This window comes from Misgurnus anguillicaudatus, chromosome 1 (genome assembly GCF_027580225.2).
Source record: "Misgurnus anguillicaudatus chromosome 1, ASM2758022v2, whole genome shotgun sequence".
NCBI lineage: Eukaryota > Metazoa > Chordata > Actinopteri > Cypriniformes > Cobitidae > Misgurnus > Misgurnus anguillicaudatus.
Window position 1 is genome coordinate 22,248,371 of NC_073337.2, and position 20,501 is coordinate 22,268,871.

The 20,501-nt window shown below is 41.9% G+C and overlaps 1 protein-coding gene across 12 annotated transcripts in view; it reads left to right on the forward strand.

Annotated features, from left to right (window-relative positions):
- The window catches only part of sox5 (SRY-box transcription factor 5), a 283,238-nt gene that overhangs the window by 235,143 nt on the left and 27,594 nt on the right, over positions 1-20,501 (forward strand). For 10 of the 12 annotated variants that reach the window (XM_055190505.2, XM_073868214.1, XM_073868215.1 and 7 more), the window contains 4 exons: positions 3,044-3,216; positions 4,804-4,872; positions 13,988-14,114; positions 16,353-16,438. In XM_055190505.2, coding sequence (XP_055046480.2) covers positions 3,044-3,216; positions 4,804-4,872; positions 13,988-14,114; positions 16,353-16,438 — 455 coding nt within the window. The remainder of the gene's footprint in view (positions 1-3,043; positions 3,217-4,803; positions 4,873-13,987; positions 14,115-16,352; positions 16,439-20,501) is intronic. The other 2 variants (XM_055190515.2, XM_055190504.2) reach the window with 1 other exon arrangement.

Consider the following 20,501-nt stretch of genomic DNA (forward strand, 5'->3'; position numbering starts at 1 on the left):
ATTGATCAAGCCATTGGCGCGGTAACCCCACTGTGATGACATTTCGGAAAGAGTGCGTCCCCCGCCACGACTACCGATGACTAGCGTTTGGAGAGGGTCCTCGATGCTGTCCCCTCACAGTGTGTGTGGACGCTTTACGATCAAAATTGTATGCATAAATGTAAGCAAGTGAAGGAGCTTTAAATGAAAGGTGCAATGTGGGACGTTTAGCGCCATCTAATGGTGAGACTGTAAATTGCAACTAGTGGTCCACAGCTCACTCCTTCCTTTCGAAACGCATAGTGAAGCTACGGTAGCCACCACAGGACAAACACAGCATCATGGTAGTAACAAAACGTGATCTATATAACAGTTTGTCCATTTAGGGCTACCTTAGAAATGGCGACAGTGTTGCTCTTTCTAAGATAATAAAAACAATACAGTTCATTTTGTAAGGTTTTTATACACCACTAATAATATAGTTATGTATATTATATTGCATTTCTGTCAAAAGATTCCTTTTAAAAGTCCCACAGTGCACCTTTAAGTGAAATAGGTGGCCTGACAATTTCTGACAAAATCTACATGGCCAAAAATGAGACAACCCCAGAAAACTAGCCAATCATAGTACCTAATATTTGGTGTCTGTCCAAAGTGACTTACAGTGCATTACAAGCCAGTACATACTTTTGCCAGTATGTCTGTTCCCTGGGATCGAACCTATCACATTTTGCGCTGCTAACTCAGTTCAATTCAATTGTATTTATATAGCGCTTTTCGCAATTGTTTACCGTATTTTCCAGACTATAAGTCGCTTTTATTCATATTTTGGCTGGTGCTGCTTCTTATTCTCAGGAGCGCCTTGTAAGTCTGTATGAATTAATTTTGAGATTTATGAGGCAAGAGAGACCATTAACGTCTACAGCCGCGAGAGTCTGCTATATGCAATACAGTGGATTCAGTGATGTTGAATGACGAGTCCGCGAACATATTGCTCTGTGGCTTGTTCGGTTAATTTATCCTCTTCAGCCTTGCAGGTATGTTCTGTATGCTATTGTTTATCGTGTAAATAACTGATAATGTTACAATAACGTACAAATATCTATTCAGCCTGCTGTTCTGTGTGCTATTGTTTAGTTGAATAACTTGCCTCTCCAAATGAAATGTGTGTTCTTCGGGGCGGATTTTGTGAAATAATTTTATAAATAAATGCCATGTTTAGTCCACTGCGACTCATATATGTTATTTCGTCTGACTGACGCATTTTTGATTGGTGCGACTTATACTCCGGAGCGACTTATAGTCCGGAAAATACGGTAATTGTTTCAAAGCAGCTTTACATTAGTAGATGCAGAGGGAAAAAAGAAAAATCGTAAACATAAGCAGCAGAATACAGCGGCTAAGATTAAACCGTACTAGCGAGCGTAGTAATAATGTAACGTATTTAAGAGAATGCTAAGTTAAGCCAATGTCAGCTGACTCCCCAAGGGTTGAAAAACCCCCCTAGGAGAAAAACCCTGGGGGAAAAGTCCTAGGAGGGAAAAAACCCTTGAGATGGTAACTCAATGCTATGGTAATTGAGCTACAGGAACATTGTAGATGACTGGTACCAATCCCATTTTTACCTAGAATGCTGTATTGACCAACCAACATTCGTGACCGTAACCGTTCCGTATCCGGCATTAATGCACATTATTAACCTATAGTACAGTAAAGAGAAATCAGTGTTGACCACATGAGGGAAGATCACAGAGCAAAAGAGACAAAATAAAAAAGAAAAGTAAAGGGTTAAAGAAGTGGTAATGAACAAATAAGAGCCTCAGGCTCTCTCGCTCTCTCATGTAACGCGGTACTGTGCTGCTTTAGGGATTTATCTTTTAAGCCCAGTCATTAATTAGCAGTGAGAGCTGCTTGACAGGTATTACATTGTTACAAATTGGTTAATTACCGCGGTTTGTGACATGAGGCAGGGCAGTAAAAGCAGCCTTAGGATGTTTGGAAAGAGAGGAAACCACTTATTGATCCAAAGCTGAACTTTCAGTAGCCGAGGTAAAAAGCCGGTTGTGATTGATGAGGTGTGTTTGTAAACGCCTCCTGTCTACTTTAGTCTTAGGGCACCAAAGGTATATTGTGTCGGGAGTTCATTTACCTCATGTCATACAGAGTACATGTCAGACATCTACGGAAGGACCAAACTGCTTATTTTAGAGTCAATGACTGGTCGGCCAAAAATATCCCCAAAAATCTGATCATCTAGATGACTGCGAGAGTCTCGGGAAAGAAAGAAAGCTCCCTTTGATCAAACCTTTTCGTCACTTTTCACACAAGGCCGTCCCTTTTCCCGGGCCGGCTCGGTTGCACACCCTCTCGTGAATGCCCGGTCTGGGAGCTGTTAAGGAGAAGCCAGGTTTATTTTTCCAACTGGCCGCCTGTGACAGTTGCCTTTTTGTGCATTGTTGAGTCTTTGTTTGTGTGTGTGTGGTTGTGAAGGGGTTACAAATGGAACCCAGTCTCACCTTCCTACTAGGGCAATAGGTCAGGTCAGCTGCTATGACTCCTTTCTTTCTCTCGCTTTCTTCATCATCTGTTTTTCTCTGGTGAGGAATGTGGCCCCTCTGAAGGTAGGGGCAGAGAACAATGGGGGATTGTGGGGCGGCGTAGATGTGTGTCTCTCTTACTGTGTGTGTGTGTGTCTTTAGCATAGATATATGATCTCAGACGCACAATTGCACACACATGAACTTATTAACAGACATGTGCGCATTACGCCATTCGAGAGTTTTAGGAGCTCGGCGCACACGCACAGCGTTTGATTGGTGGTAGTCTAGGGCAATACCGCGGTACGACAACATCCTGTCGAGTGATTTAGTCTTCCCCTCCTGCCGTCTGCTCCGAGCCGGCTCGTATGTCAAGAGCGATTCTAGCTTCAGCCGGGGTCAAAGGTCGGCTCACGCTAAACGTATAGCGACGGCAAGGTAAACACGGCGACAGGGCACATCTGGGCGCAAGACTTCTTCCTCCACCGGCCATTTGAACTCTGACCCGTGCCCTTTAACCCCTGCAGGCACCCCGGATAGCCTGGCGGACAAGGAGCGGCAGCTGATGGGAATGATTACGCAGCTCAGCAGCCTCCGAGAGCAGCTATTGGCCGCCCATGAGGAGCAGAAGAAACTGGCCGCTTCGCAGATCGAAAAGCAGCGCCAGCAAATGGAGCTGGCAAAACAGCAACAGGACCAGGTCAGCGATACATATTCAGCTCGAATGTGATTATGTGTGAGTCATGTATCAATTATGCACATAAAACACATTCATCCTCCACTTTTGGATGACAGATACGTGTTTTATAATGGCACAAGCTTGATTTTTAAGTTGGTCATGTGGTGCTGGAAAGCTCCTCCTATTCGTATTAAAATGCTGCTGTCTGTAGCCATGTGTTAAACATTGATTATGATGCTTGAAGTGTGGACATACAAATTACCTGACACTTGAAACAAGTGACATAACACCTACTTAGAACCCTAACTGTGATGAATGATTAAATTGTGTAAAACAATGAACAGTTTATGTGTGTGTGTGTGTGTGTGTGTGTGTGTGTGTGTGTGTGTGTGTAGGAGAGGTAAGGGTGTGTATCAACATAGTTGCATTCTCCTTAAATCACATTCACAAAGAAACCTTCTGTTCATTCCATCCCCCTATTTCATTGAAGTGCGCATGCGTGTGTGTGTGTGTGTGTGTGTGTGTGTGTGTGTGTGTGTGTGTGTGTGTGTGCGTGCGTGTGCGTGTGCGCGTGTGTGTATGTGGAGCGTTCAGGTCCCCTCCAGCACTTAAGGTGTTTGCATACAGAAGACTGCGTCTTAGCTTTGTTGTGTGTTGTAGCTTCTGGGGAGCTCAGCTTTACAAGAGAAAACATCTGTAATAATACATATGCTTACATACTCACAATGCTCCAGGACTGGGAGCCACTTTTTGGTAAATGTATTTGAAACTCAAAACACACCCAGGAGCTTTAAAAACACTGTTTATACACACACACACAGATTTTCATTTTTTAGAGACATTACATCTCTGGACAATCCGTAGACGTGATGAATTTTATACTGTAACTTTATATCCCTTCCCCTATTTTAGAGGTTCTCAAACTTTTTGGTAAAAAAAACCTGCCCCCCTCCAGTTTCTATAAAACTGGTGCCCCTGGCACCATCTCACGCCCCTGGTTTAAAATTAATGCCCTAAAACAAACCCTAAACTTAACTTTCCGCTATTTAAGTTTTTCAAAAAACATCATTGTATATGATTTATAAGCTTGTTTCCTCAAGGGGACTAAAAATATCCCCACAAGGCCAAAAAATGACTGGTATTCAGTCCTGGCGCTACGGAGGGCAAAGGGGTGCATGCCCCCCAGAACGAATTTGTGCCCCCCCCCCCCCAGTTTTCTTTAAAAATTTAATTCAGTCATATACTTTGATGTAAAGATTTCCTTAATAAGGTGTATAACTGAATTCATCCAATGAAGGCAACTACTGTACCTAATTTCAGGCGAATGGCTTTAGCACGCAAATGAAATACAGGCAGTAATAAAGGTAGCCATAATAAATAAATGAAAAAGTAAATGAAAAGGAGCAGAAAAATAACGTATAGTGTGGAGCCCCCCCCCCCCAAAGGGATTAAAATGCCCCCTACATTATGCCATCCTGGTGCCGGGCCTGCTGGTATTACTATCTTTGTGGGGACATTTACACAAACACACAAATAATGTGCTCTCTAAACATGTCAGAAAGGGTTACGTTTTTGACACATGGGTTGACATATTTGTTCTCACCGCAGATTGCACGACAACAGCAGCAACTTCTGCAGCAGCAACACAAAATCAACCTCCTGCAGCAACAGATCCAGGTGAGTCTTTTTATATATGTGCGCGTCCGCTCGCTGTAGATAAATAAGCGCCCGCATGTTTACATTTTTGTCCTTTGTGATGTCACAATGCGAACAATGTGTCACCATGACAGTGGGGTTTCATGACAATCAAACGTTCGAGTCCACCAATCAGCAATCAACCCCCCTCAACCAATCGCAGAAGAATAGCCCTGATGTCCTGCATCCAAATCTGCAGTGCTTTTCTAGAGCAGTCAAAAACTTTCGGGCGCATTCACACTTAGAGGGTTTTCCATCTGAACTCTTCAAATATAGTTTTTTTGTAATATAGGTAATGTAGGCAATTACCAGAGCTATAAATAAAATAAAACAGAGCTACAGTATTTAGTCATATGCATATTTTAATTAAAGGGATAGTTCACCTTTAAATGAAAATGAAATGTCATCATTTACTCCTCATGTTGTTCTAAACCTGCATGAATTTCTTTTTTCTGATGAACAAAAAAGAAGCTATTTTGAGAAATGATCGTAAACACACAGCAGATAGTGACCATTCCATAGTAGGAATAAAAAAATATGATGGAATTTAATGAGTACCGTCAACTGTGTGCTTACTGTCATTTATCAAAATATTTTCTTCATCATTTATCACAATACTTCCAAAATATTTATTTTCTCTACTATGGAAGTGAATAGTCACTATCTGCTGTTTGTTTACCATCATTTCTCAAAATATCTAAATAATTCATACAGGTTTAGAACAACATGAGGATGAGTAAATTATGACAGAATTTTCGTTTTAAGTTGAACTTTTCCTTTAATGATTAAATCATATTGAATAAATCCTTTGTAGGTAATAACCCAAATCTGGTACAGGAGCTTGTGGAAATTAACAGCGACAGACAGAAGCATTTTGCTTGGTTTCTTCCAGCTGACTGATCGATAGAGAGGAGATACACTGGCCCGCTTTGTGTTTGCAGGTGTGAAGCGAATAAAGGCTTTGTGTGCGAGAGGGGTGATGAGATGAGTTTAATTTGGTTGATAAAATGAGACTTAGCCTTGATAGGGGACTTCTCCAGGAAGCCACATCACACTGAGACCATTCACACAGACACAGACAGACCTCTCTCGTCCAATGGACCCTTGCCCATTTTCGGAGTCTGTGAATGTGTGTGTGTTGCAGCTGTGTTTGTTTGTGTATGCACGGTCCTACTGCACGACTGAATGTGAGACATATCTGTGTCTATTCCAAATTCTTCATCGGCGCATGTTTGTATGTGTATTTGTGTGTGTTTGTTGGTAGCAGCTGTGTGTGCGTCAGTCTCCAAAACACGTCCGCTTGGGTTTCTCCGGCCCCGTCCGTCGCTCACAGAAACAAAGCTTCTTTTTCCCATGACTTTGCAACCTTTTCCTTAACAAGCACATCGCCATTCAGTCCAGTGGAACAATAGTTTCTCACAGTCAACACGGAGGAGGCGAGGGAGGGGGGCGAGAGGAGGAGAGCCCCGTTACGGGCCAATCATATATTAGACCCAAATCACCTCCTGGAAACATGCATTTAACTTACGTCTAACACACGGGTTGCTAACATACTTGCGTCAGAGACAATTATAGCACTCCTGAACTTTTAGAGTATGTTCGGCGTATAAAAATAAGCTACTGAAGTCATTTACAGTAACTTTTATTCCTTAAGTACATGCTTTATCCGGTGCATTGATGACATGAATGTTTATCAACGCAATGCTGATCTCACGAGAATTCGTACATATTTTACGAGTTGGCTAATTTGTATTAATTTGCATGAAGTTAATCATCCAAAAACGTACGATCATAAACACGCCCCTAACCCCAACATCACAGGAGCCAGGGTTCCCACGGGTCCTTTAAATCCTTGAAAGTTTGTGAATCTGGGGGAAATAATTCAAGGCCCTGGGAAGTTTTTGAAAATATACATACATAGATACAGGTCAAAGTGCTTGAATCTATTTTATGCCCAAGTTTTTCTGGAAAAAAATCGATATAATTCCCTGTGTATCATAAAATTTCTTGCCTTTTAAGCACGCATGCCAAACTGTTCGCTTTAAATGCTTTTATCTTCTGTATGAATGCTTTTTTGCATAGTTGTGTTTGACACATGAAAACATCTCGGGTTACGTATGTAACTGTTGTTCCCTGAGAAGGGAACGATACGCTGCGTCTCCCCGTCATACTTCCTGTGTCCCTGTAACGCCGTCTTTGGCAATATTTCAGATAGCGATATACTTCCTGGCCCCCGTGTCACCCTGTCTTTGTCGTTAAGCCTCACCATTGGTTAAATTTGATAAACACATTCAGACGCACTTACCACTGGAGGCGTCGCCAAAGTGTCACGCAGCACGAGTTCCCTCGAAAGGGAACTGAGACAATATATCTTAAAATGCAACACGATGTAACCTTGCTCTCACTTGAAATGTGTCCCCAAATTTAGTCCTTGAATTTGAGGGTATTGGACCTGAACAATCCTTGAAAGGTCCTTGAATTTGAAGTTGACTAAGGTGTGGGAACCCTGAGGAGTGAAGGCCAAGTTGTAAAAAAATGGTCGTGCACATATTACGAATTTGCCACCTCGTAAAATTTGTACCAATTGCCATGAGATAGCGTTGGCTCTTTTAATGAAATTTTATTGTGAATTCATTAAGGTATGTTATTAAAAAATGTAAAACTTTTTAAACATACCCTCCCCTCCAACCACCTGTCATACAGAGACCCCTTTTAACAATTCCACATGGATGAAATCAGTTAAATTTTTAAACAAATTAAATAACTAGTTTATTATCATTCACATTACAGTAACATAAATGTGTATTCACACGTTTACATCTTATACAGCCCGTTAAGAGAATTTGAACTTCTTAAGAAATCCACGAAACTCTTCAAGTGAAGAGGTCAAAGTTACTTCTCTCGTAAAAACAAAAATCCGCTTACAATTATCACACTTATACCTCTCAGTATGAAGCCACTTCTTCAGTCTCATGGGGTAACGTACGTACACTCGCTTTTATGCTTAATAAAGCTGTGTCTTCACTCGGGACCGCTCGCGGGGCCCCTCACGGCTATCCAACCGGGAAGAGAGGTTCCTTCGGATGAAAAGAACACACCTGCCGAGAAGCTTAAGGCGTGCAGACGTATGCCGGTGCGCAGGATGAAATGCACTGAACGTGTAATGCATTTCCACACTTAACAAGAGGCGTAATGGTGAGGCTGTTGGCGCTATGGCTGGGAGATGCCCACTGCTACAACCTCCTTCTGAGCTCCATCGTACACTAACACACATTGTCTGTGTGCTATTTTCTCATTAGCCGCCTCCTTTCAACACACAACCACCGACTCAGCGGGACTTTGCGCTAGTGTCAGAAAATTTCCGCTTGTCGTGTCGGTAAGCTACGGGGTCCGTGGTAAGACTCCTCGGTTAGCACGGGCAGCCAGACCTCCCACGTGGAGCCGTTTGCTGGATAATGTGACACAAACGTCAAACATTTAGCACAAAAGGAGTTTTTAAGGAGTGTTCTAGCTAACTAACTAGTTTAATTCTTCAGATACAGTGAGACAACTGATGCAGGCTTATAAAACATGTATTAGAGTCAACCTACATTTCTGCAAGGTAACCTAATAAAGAGCTTGCACGGCAGTAGCTTATCGATGTCAAACACAGCATGAACGCTCCCTAACTCAATCAGACTCATTTGCCGAGCGTCAGTGATTCCTCAACACTGTAAATCCATTTTCCCACGGAACGAGAGGGATTGCGGGGAGATGAGGGGAAAAGAATAACCGTCAACAGGAGCGTTAGCTAATCAGTGTTAGACCAGGTCTTGTGCACGGGAGCGACTAACCCAATTGGCTGTGTAATTGTTTAATTTGTCTCATTACACCTAAATGAACGTAATTGGTGTTTTTCCTGCATGAAGTGGCCGCACAGGTTGTGTGAACTGGGCTTTGTCTTGAACTGCAGATGACTGGGAATTCGAGGGGTGGGGGTTCCACCCCAACACGTGTTACCTATTGATATGATGACTTGTATTCGATTACCATAAATATCTCAGGAGGCATTGAAGTGTTCTTTAGGGAAAACAGGTTTACTTAACTCCTCCAATTTTCCATTGGTTGACCATAAAATGATAGTCCTGCCGCAAATTTACACTAGTTGTTGAACTATAAAAATTTTTTAATTAAAAATGGACAGTAAAGAAAATGTTTTTTACATTTTCCGCCAAGCAATGGATAATAAATAAACATTTCTGTGTCTGATTTTCTAACTAAAGTGTGGATTTCATCTAACACTCTTAAAAACGCTATAATCACATTTCACTGTAAAAAGTGAAATGTGGGATCAACTTAAAAATTACTGAAGTTGGTAACACCTAAAAAATGTAAGTTGTTTCAAATAAAATTGTTCACTTTAACACATACAGTAAGTTGAATTAAACCAATTAAATTTTTTTGGTGTTATTGATCCAACTTTTTTTCCCACTTTTTACAGTGAATTTTTAAACCCCAGTTGGATAAAATATAGACAAACCCAATCGTTGGGTTAATTAATCTAGAAAATGTCCATATTTTACCCAAGCAAGGGTTGAAACAACTCAGAATAGGTTAGTTTAAACCCAATGATTGGGCTTAAAAACAACCCAGCTATTTTCATCAATTAAAGTTGCTAAAACTTAAATATTTAAGTGCAAGTTTTTAGTCCTTGTTGCACTTACATTTTTAAAGGGGACATTTTACAAGACTTTTTTAAGATTTAAAATAAATATTTCAGGGCTCCAGACTGCCACCAAATGGTAGCATTTTGCCACCAAAATTGGAGAGTGGGCCACTGAATTTTACATCCAGTCGCACTTGTGCAACCAGTAAAGTTGACCTTTTTTTGCGATGTGACACTGAATTTAAAACAGCACTTTGTACTTTCTGCATCTATCATCAATGTATTTATTAGTAATACAGTGTATTACTTAGTAGAAATGTGAATATTTGGTTAGCATGTTGATTTACGGTATGTACCCCTAAATTTTTTGGTTGTGCCCCTAAAATTTTCAGTTGGTGGCCACTGTGCTCCTAGTGAAAAAAGTTAGTCTGGAGCCCTGTATTTGGTGTACCCAGAGTATGTATGTGAAATTTTAGCTCAAAATACCCCACAGATAGTTTATTATAGCATGTTAAAATTGCCTTTTGTAGGTGTGAGCAAAAATGTGCCAGTTTTGGGTGGCAAAATTGGCACTAAATTGCAGTGCCGTGGTTGGATAGTGCTGATTAAGGGGCGGTATTATCCCCTTCTGACATCACAAGGGTAGCCAAATTTCAATGACCTATTTTTTTCCACATGTTTGCAGAGAATGGTTTACCAAAACTAAGTTACTGGGTTGATTTTTTTCACATTTTCTAATTTGATACCAATTATAGCACTTAAACATGGAAAAAGTCTGATATTCATGAAATGTCCCCTTTAAGTTTCATCAACTTGAATTTACAATTAATTTCAACTTTCTTGACTATAAATTGTAAAAGTAAAGTTGAAATAACTTAAGCTAATTGTAAGTGCAACAAGGAATTTCTTACAGTGTAGGAGAGAGTGGGGGGAAAGACATCGCCAGACAGACATTAACTCAACTACTATTTGTATCCAAAGCTTTGAGACTCAGGATCTACAAGGAGTTGAGGGAGGCAGATAGATCAATAGAGGAAATTTACTAAAACAGAAAAAACTCCACAGTGCCAAAGAAGCAGAAACGAGAGTGATAAGCTGATACAAAGTGCTATACATGTCCATTTCCAAGCTCCTGTCTGACCACAGAACAACTGTGTGTTACCTAAGCGACTGGCCCTGAGCAGCATATAACAACCTGGTGTGTACCCGAGTATGCGTGTGTTTTGAGTGTGTGGGGAAGGCTTCTCTCAGCCCGGTGGTTGGCAGCTAATGGGAGCTATTTGAGGAAGGACACACAGGCAGAGGAGCAGATGGGCGCTGCGTTATGCCCACCTACAGCGGGCGGCTGACGCACCTCCTGCACTCACACCTAATGGGGGCCTAATAAAAGGCTGGCTGTGCAGACACAGGCTCGCCACTCAATTTCATTAGCCGCTAATCAGCCAAAGTTGCCCTTGGCTCACGGAAAAAGACAGTTCGCTGGAAAAAAATGAGAGAAGAAAAAAAGAAGGACACGAGTGAGAAAATGGATGTGCGTCTGCTATGGGAAAGAGTGGTGTTGTTTTGCCGAGGTTTGAAAATGGCACATTGGTCTGGAAGAGATCAAGCATCAGGGATGAAGGTAGTAAAGTCGTGTGACCTTAAACTCCGCCTCTACCTATTTTCTCACTTACTCTACAAGGGTCCTGATAACACTGTTGAAAAATGACAGCCGTAGCTAGTTTTTAGGTCTAAACTGGTTTAAGCTGACCAGGCTAGGAGACCATTGTAGCCTGAACATGCCTATGGTCACATATTCACATGAGAGTGATAACAACATTGACAGCTTCCTCTTTTTGCCCTCAATGTTTAACCAGTTGCATAATCAGCCGAGATGCTTCATACAAAGAGACAGGAAGTAGATTGACGTAAACAAAAGTGGACCGACATGTGCATGTCCATAATAATGCTCATATTCTTTAGGGACTTTACTGTCACACTGACGCCTGCACCAGACTGGAAGTCGTTTCCGTCACTCCGTAAAAGTTAATGGCCTATGCGCGCGTCCTCGGGGCTAATATTAAGTGTCGGTCTGTGAGTACAGTATACATGTGCTACACTGCTTTCCAGGCGCAAATTAATTATTAGTTATATGGCTGCATGTCCCCTCTTCAGCGCGAGGTCACAGAGGCCCGCCTTTAATTGCCGGAGCATATGGCTGGTAACAGATTTCTGCGGTAGGATTCGTTCTTAACCAACGTTCTTGCACGGGTTCTCAGATGTGTGCCATATTGTCAATGCTGGCAGCTATTGTTTCACTCATTTACTTCTTAGAGCAAATTACTCCCTAATAATAGCTCTACCTTAGAGTTTCTCTCTCCTCCGTGCCAGCAAACCTGTTCACACTGCATATGTTAATTATCTGCACATCTTCATTATGTTCAAAAAGCTTTAGGTTCAAGCTGTGCCGCCTGGCGAGGGGCTCTGACTCAGTTTGGTGCCAACTTTCCACTTTTTCCCTTTTAGTTCTTTTCTTGCCATTTTTTCTATTTCTTGGTCTTCTTCACTTTCTCTCTCCCCTCTTTCGTCAACTATAATAGTTACAAAGTTAGCTCTGCTCTTACTTTATCTTTTTTTAACTCGCTACAGTTATTTTGAAGGTGCTGGTTGTATTTACAGGCGGTTTTACGTTGTAATAAATAGTAGCTTATGCGTTATGTTTGTTTAGGTGCAAAAGTTCGGCAGTGATTTGTGGAGCCTTTAGATGTCTCAGTTCTTTCGTGGGCTTGTACATTTTTGTCTGATCTGTCCACCAAAAGTGTCGTAATTTTTTTCAGATTCAGAGAAGTACAGTACAGTACAGTACCGCAGCCAATTATCTGCTGACTTTCTCACAGTTTTTAATGCTTTTCATGTAAGCTGGTCTTCCATCCAGAGAGAAAGGAGCCAGGAATTCAACATCCAGCTGTTGGCAGATTTGGGAGTTTTATTAGGCTTGCATCTCGACACTATTGTCCTAAACTTTCCGAATGATGCTGCCGAATGCGTAGTTAGGAATGAAAAAGTTATTGTGTTGAAAACATAAACACTGTTAAAACTAGCTTCCATGTTGGTTAACCGAAATTCTTTCGATGGCCTCAACCGAATCCAACAATCTCAATCGAAAGCAAGAAAAAAAGTTTCTCTCTCCTATTGTTCAGCTTAAATTTGTGATTTACGCTCTCTCTACATCAGAATGCATTAACTGCCCTAAAAACGTCAATATCAGCTTCACCTACTTTGCGTGGGTAATGCTATTTACAATGTCGATTGAATAGAGAGCAGCATGACGGTTCGAGCTCTTTGACGACATCCACGAGCCTTTAATTTTGCATGCACCCACACACGCTCGCTTACACGTCTGCGCATGTAAGGGAAGAGCGCCTGCTTGTAATTTGCCACTAAAACACTCCTCGCTCCAAACCACCGGAGAACACAGACACACGTGTGTGCGCTGACTAGCGTGCGTTTACGAGCGCCGCTGTGACCGCAGAACCTTAGCTCGCAGCGAAGAGACGCAGGCAGAACCAGAGGAGCATATGTCCAATTAGGACTGGTAGTCAGATCCGCACCGGCCCGTGGGGGGCCTTGTCGAAACGCAACAATAAAACGGCACTTCCTTCTGATCTGGGAACTGGAAGCCTGCCGTTTGCGGTAAACCGGAATGAAGGAATGATTGCTGTGTGGTGAGAATACCAAAACACTCAGACAAGCTGGCGGGAGAGAAAACGATAGAAGGGAGACAAAGCTAATTTTTTGCCTCTGTTTAGCTTTAGTGATAAAACTCCTTTCCTGTTCTCGTCCACCTCCTTTTTTTCTTAAGAGAAGTCACTTATATCGAAGGCTTTGTGTTTTCTTGTCAGTAGAACCATCTGTCCTCTTTTTTGGGCCTGTGTGTCTCAAGACGCACACGTTGCCAAAGTCTCTGGCTTGGGTTTTTTCTTTCCTCACTTCTTTAATCCTGGAAACCTTGTGAAGTGGCATGGCGAGATGCCGAGCATGGCGCTCTGCTGAAATGAAGGCCAGCTGTTGCCAGAGTGTGAGGAAGCTTCTTTACATGACAGAATCCATGACAGTAATCAAAGGGACCAACTGTCCCAAAAGATGCCCCTCCTCTTTTATTTATCCTCGGGGACAGGTGCTGGACAACACTGTGTGTTTACGTGCATTTGTACTTCACAAGTTATAAACTTGCAAATGTGTGGACTTGTTATGGAATAATTGATATCATTAATATTGACTGAGTAAGGCCTACTTTTTAGTACCTCATTATATCAATCTGATACCTTTTAAACCCAATCTTGTTTCCTAGAGGACCAATAAAAAATCGCCAAGATGACTTGAGTCAATCAAAAATCGTTATATTGGACCTGTTATGGCTAGACTTTATTATTTGTGACCTACATCATACTTCTTTTCTCTCTCTTTCTCCAGCAGGTCCAGGGTCAGTTGCCTCCGTTGATGATACCAGTGTTTCCTCCAGATCAGAGAACTCTTGCAGCCGCTGCGGCCCAACAGGGATTTCTACTTCCTCCAGGGTTCAACTACAAACCGGGTTGCAGTGAGTATCATCACAACATTTCTCTCTGTCTCTACCAGTACTAAGACTCATTTTTAAGTCTGGTAGCTTTGAACTGGTGAGTTAAAATATGAAAGACGTCGGTCCAGTTCATTGTTCACACTAGAGATTTTAAACCAGATTGCCGAAAGCGGAGTCTTCAACCCAACATTGGGCAGCGTCTCCCTCCTGTCTGGTGTGTTATTAAGATCAGCCAACATGACCGATGCCCGTCATCATCCGCGCACGACAGACTCTCAGACCAGACAAACTCGCTCGCTTTTGTCTCTCTGCGTTTCTTGTTCAAAAGTAGGAACAGGGAAAAAAGAAAACTTCCTCTGGGGTTTGTGTTTTTGGCCGTAGCAGTCCAACTGTGAAGCAATGTGTTGTTTACCGCGAGAAACGAGGCGGCAAGTGCCAGCAGCGCAGCAGCAGAACGCTCGCGCTCTCACGGGGGGGTTGAGTGACCTGCCCCAGGTTTCTTCATATTAACACGGGCGGCCGCCAGAACACGCATCCAATACGCCTCGCACACGCCTCCGACTCCTCTCCAACTGTACGCGTACGCACACACATGCAGATACACACTCGTGCACGCTCGCGAACGTACAAGTCCCTTGTGAGATGAACCGTCCGCAATTCCAGCTCCGCCCACTGCGCTTCACAGTTTCCCAAACAAGTCCCCCTTCCTTCTTCTCCTCACGGCCACCCGCCTCCCCACCCAACAATACACCCTCTACAGTATTTTAATTACAGCCAGCAGCACCATCTAAGACTGCCCAAAATTTCAATTACGCATGTCATTTAGTTACCATTACAGTTTTTGCTCACAGGGGACAAAGCCGTCATTTTGAACCCCTTAAAACCAGAGCGAGAAAAAAAGGGGATGAAATCCCTCCGGTCGCAGGGTCTGGACCGAGGGGATGCTGGTTCCCACCCATTGCTCCACGGAGCCAGGACACGAAGCTCTTCCAGTCAGACTGAAGATGCTGTGATCCGGCCAACAGCAACATGTTTGCTTTCTTTAGTTTTGCTCTTTTGTTACAGCTGTACCCAGGAGAGACATAAAATAGCTGGAATACTTGTATTTGTTTAGGGACTGGGAGAAAAAAAAAGACAAAACACACTGTCCCCAGAATACATCCTTGAACCGAGTCCAGGGCAATTTCTAACCCGGCGGCTGAGTGTTTTTGAGGATGGGAGGGAGGCAGTGTATGGGAAAAAATGTTTTGGATAGGCTGATAGGAGCGTCTGGTTTATTGCTTACTTAGACAAGGTTCGACTTCCTCAACAGACAGATAGATACTCAAGTCCGCACATATGTACGAAACTACCCAGTCAGTCAGTGACTTCACAGGCAGCATTTTTAGGATTTCAGGCAGGCATCATGTCTGACAATTGGAAGCAAATTCAAGTGTACTTCAGACACATATAATAGGACTCCAGTGTACATTCAGCTCCTCCATCAGATAGCGACTGCATGCACAGGATTGTGGGACATCACAGGCAGCAAAGCATGCAATAATAGTGCCTTTAAATAACATAACAAAAACATTCTTTAAGAATTACTGAGTTATGGTGTCATCTTTATCTCATATATTTCAAAGACGTCTATCTGGACGCTAAGCAGACCCATCCTCTCCTCTCTGTTCTTCCTCAAGGCGCTCCAACCTCTCCTCCCTTTCGCAATCAGCATCATTCCATTGTTCGTCGCACCCTGACCTCAAAAAACAGATTTGAGGGCACACATGCAGTCGCTCATGTCACGGGCCTCTTCGGCGTGACTCTGATAACTGCACCCCCCCCCCCTTCTGCCTCGTCTACCTGAACTGCACTGACCTTTACCTCCCTCTCATGTAATTACAAAGCCTGTATCTGCAGGTGGACGCTAATAACTCTCCCTATTCACTCCTGGCGTTCTGATTCATCTCTCCAACGGCGAGGCTCTTGGAGGAGACGGGCCGCTGATGTTACCTCGTTAATTACCGTCCTCTCCTTATCATGCCTCAGCCTTCAACCACTATTGTGCTCGGGGTATTAGAGCCACAGCCACACAATCAGGCTTTCATTAGAGCGGAGGGGTGAACGAGACAATGGCGGTCTTTACCGACTGAAGAGATGAGAGGATGAGAGGAAAGGGGGATGGGGATGGACAAACAGGCTTTTTTGTATTCGGTTGGGTGTGAAAAAGTGATGTTTTTTATTAACTTCTGACAATACCCATAATGCTCTTTTTCTCAGGTGACCCTTACCCTCTGCAGCTGATCCCTACTACTATGGCAGCTGCCGCCGCAGCGACGCCCGGTCTCGGTCCTCTTCAGCTGCAGGTAATGTCCAGCTTTTGTGTGCGGGCATTTCTTTGTTTCTTGTGTGTGTCTTTGTACCGCATTTTTCCCAACCTCTCGTACAAAATCGTTTTTTCCCTGCCTTTTTTGTTTTGTGGTCCCGATAGAGAACAACAATGCCCACTGTTCTCCCCAACTCTTTTCCTCATGCCAACTGCAAGTTGCCATAGAAATAGGCCCTTTGTGAGGGGCCGGAGCCCAAAAAGAGAATGTGGCGCTGCTTGCTCCAGGGTGCTGATATTGTTCACTGTGGAAAGAAGGGTACCATAGAAACAGTTTTTTAAGGGGGACAGAACACAGAGGGACACTGAACCGAGAGCAAACACAAAAAGATATTATGGGCTGGCTGAATGGAGTCGAACCCTATTTCGGCCTCACTGTGCTGGTTGAGAATCTACGCAGCAGTAAACATGCGCCTCCCTCTCTGCCTCTTAGTATGCAATAAATCTCCTGATGAAGATAAAAAGACACACATCTGCTACCATGTTTGTGTGCACCTTTTACTTACTTGCAGGCCAAATATGCATGAGCTGTAAACATGGTCGCCAGGTTAAGAGCCCAGCTATTTGAGATGCATTAACCCCATGGCCCATAGGGACCCCAGGCATGGTCCTTCCTCACTGTTACCTCCCTTAAGCATTAAAGAGCCAGACTAAGAGGCCAAACTCACCATGCCACCATTAACCAAACACAACTGCACATTAAGAGTGAATATTAATAGAGCTACAGATATAGAGATGCATATAAATACACATCTGTATCACAGATCAAACATATGTCATAGACATCACTTCACACATATGCACTCATGCAAGAACAGGTGGATTTTGCAGGTGGCCCTTAAAAAAATAAAATAAAACTAATAAACCGGATATTTTTCTATGTAACATTTGCTGTCTGTGTACTCTCTATGGCTAGATTACAATGAAAATCTTGTCTTGTCTGATTTTATCTGCTTCAGATCGCGCCTCCATATGTTCCTTCATGTCGAGATTCGAAAATCCCTGATTGAACAGCTTTGTCAGCCACAATTGGATTTCGCTAAAAGCAACTGGAGAAAAAGAAAAACAACAAAATCCGATGCCACTGTTCTCTCTATCTATCCTAAAATCTCCCGTGCAACGCACACAGATTAGGGCTTTGTCACAAAGAAAATGATTTACTCGAGCTAAACTAAATACAGATGTCTTAGTTTGCTGGATTTCCTCTAGGAGAATCCCTCTGTGCAGGTCTCATTTTCAAACTCACCAATACAATGAGTATATTTACTGAAATATCACTTGGGCACTCTTAGGGACCAATATCAATACTTCTGATATTTTAATGAGTTTGCTCAAAATACAAAGACAAACATGCCCTACAATAAGTGATAGAATTAATAGACCGAACTATAGCTTAACTAAGGTCTGGGGATCCTGAGGGAGCTTCAGGAGGTTCTAGGGGTCCCCCCCAAAAAAAGTATTATTATTTTAAATAAGTTGTTTATTTTTTAATTCCTGCTGCTAGGGCTGGGTATCGATTCAGATGTTCCAGATCGATTCGATTTCGATTCACAAGCTATCAAATCAATTCTCTTTTCGATTCTGATTCTCGGATCTATTTTTATGCTCGATTCGACTCACTGAATACAGATTTAATACAATTACTATATTTATAAAAAAAGAACAGTGAACAAGTTTACAAGTGGGTAATTAATAAAAAGAAATTAAGAGCCACAAACCTGTATATTAAACTCTTTTTTTTTTTAGGTACACTTGGGAACATTATAACAGAACCCATCTCTAATTTTCAAATGCATCCAATTATGTTAAATAAAATACAATTTTGATGCAAGATAAAAAAAGATATGCTGAAAAAAGTCAGAACAGTCGCAGTCCTTGATCAAACAGGATCAGGTTATTTCATTTTTTCAAATATCGATTCGTGGCCTTTGAGAATCGATTTTGAATCGACCACGTTTAAAAAAAATCTATTAATCGAAAAATCAATTTTTTGCCCAGCCCTACCTGCTACATACATATTTCCTTTGAATCTTTTTAGTTTGATTTGTATATCTAGAGGTTTATACGTCCAGCATTAGTCTAAGCGTAGCAAACTGTATATTCATTATACATAAAAATACATATTTTAAGGGTTCATCACATTTGAGGGGTCCTTGGCATTATAAAGTTAAAAAAACCCTGGCTTAGCAGTTGGTTGCTCTGACATGTCAGGCCATGGTGCTAATGCAGGGAATGCGGATTCTAATTTGGCTTGCAATGTCTCAAAATGCTCCCCTCACAGCCTTTCTTCAACACATTTCCACTCTCTGTTGGATCTTTTTTAATTTAAGCTATAGGTAGTATGTATGGGTGAATGGGGGCAAAAGTAACGCGGGATGAAAGTAACAAAGCGATTTTCTCCGAGCCCTGATAACATTTGCATTCCAAACTATGACAGCATCTTAGGCACACAACCCCTGACAAAGCTGGCAATTATCGCGTTATTTCTACACCGTTTTCCGCGTGTAGATCCAAAAAGGTGTTTTCAACCATGATAGGTAAATTCTTAAAGCGGTCATTTTTTTCTTATAACGCGTTATGTTTCTGGTTTTATGTGTTAAAGTACTGATCAATCTACAGTTTATTTAGTGACCTAACACATCCTAAAGTTTCACTTCTCACTTCTCTGAGTTTTTCAAAATAAAAGTAAATCGGGTTTAAATGTGAGGAGATCCTGTTAGGACGAAAGTAACACTTGTTACTTTTGTCCCGCTGCTAATACTGTTGTATATGTTGAAAATTTATATTATTCTATTTTTTTATTTAATTTCACTTACATAGTGTTCAAACTGTTAAAAAAAGTTTTATTCTCAAAAATGTAAGTTCGTACTGTTGGTTGCTTTTGAAACATTTGATAAAACTGAAATTTAAAATGAAAATGTAATTTCATTATTTTTTACAAAGATAAATTACAAAATATGTTTGCAGTTACATATTAATGAGGTCATAGTCACGTATATTTGATAAAAACAAGTGTAAAAAAAAATCTATCTTGTAAAAAGTAACAATTCACTACTTATGTCTAAAGTGAAATTATACTGAAGTTGTTTTACATTTTTACAAAATTCCACCTGGTATTGATAGACCACAGCAAATATATATCTCTGTCTATAACATTATTTTTTTAAAATAAGTTTTTCTGAAAAATGTTACTTTCGCCCCCACTCCCTACTATGTATAAAATAGCTCAAATGAAAAAAGATCCAAATGTAGTATCCACATATAGTTGCGCTATGAAAACCTTTTGCTAAGAGATGTTACTTTCAAAGTGACACAATGTAAAGCACAATGCTTGCATTTAGTGAATATGCCCAGCGGTCTTAAATTACACAGACACCTGCGGCTCGCAGACAGAGTAGATTCCTCACCTCCTCATCTACACAGCGTCCATTAAACCGAGTTTGTGTGGGTATGAGTCTGCAATGGAGGTCACTGACTTCAAAGTGTCTGCCATTACTCACTAAAACCACCGATGTGGTCTTTAAACCAGTCCACGAAACCACCATCACTGCGACCATAGTTCACCGCAGATTCATATAACCAGTTTCACAATTCACTAAAATCAAACACCTACAGCACACGAAACGTGAACAGACTGTGTTAAATATGTGGATACATAGTGATGAAAGAGGTGAGCGAGGTTTGAGAAGAAAGGAAGCTGATGAAGGGAAAGGTACGAGCTGCGAGCAGCAACACTGAAGAGGTATAAAGTGGGTCAATGGAGGAGGTCAGCCATCATATGTAGAGGCAGATGTTGGACCATATTGCACCAGATTACTGCGGCACACAGGAGAACAAGAGAGAGAGAGAGGCAAGAAAAACTGTATTTAATACCTTTTATCAGCAGCGAGTAGTAGTACATATTTTTCCATTTGTAGTTCCAAACCCGAGCAATTTATTTTGTTGACAGGGACACGGAGGAGTATGTGTGTATACGCGGTCACAAGCGCCTCGCATTCCTTTCAGATACTAATCTGGTGCCATTGTTTGGGAATGTTGAGGTC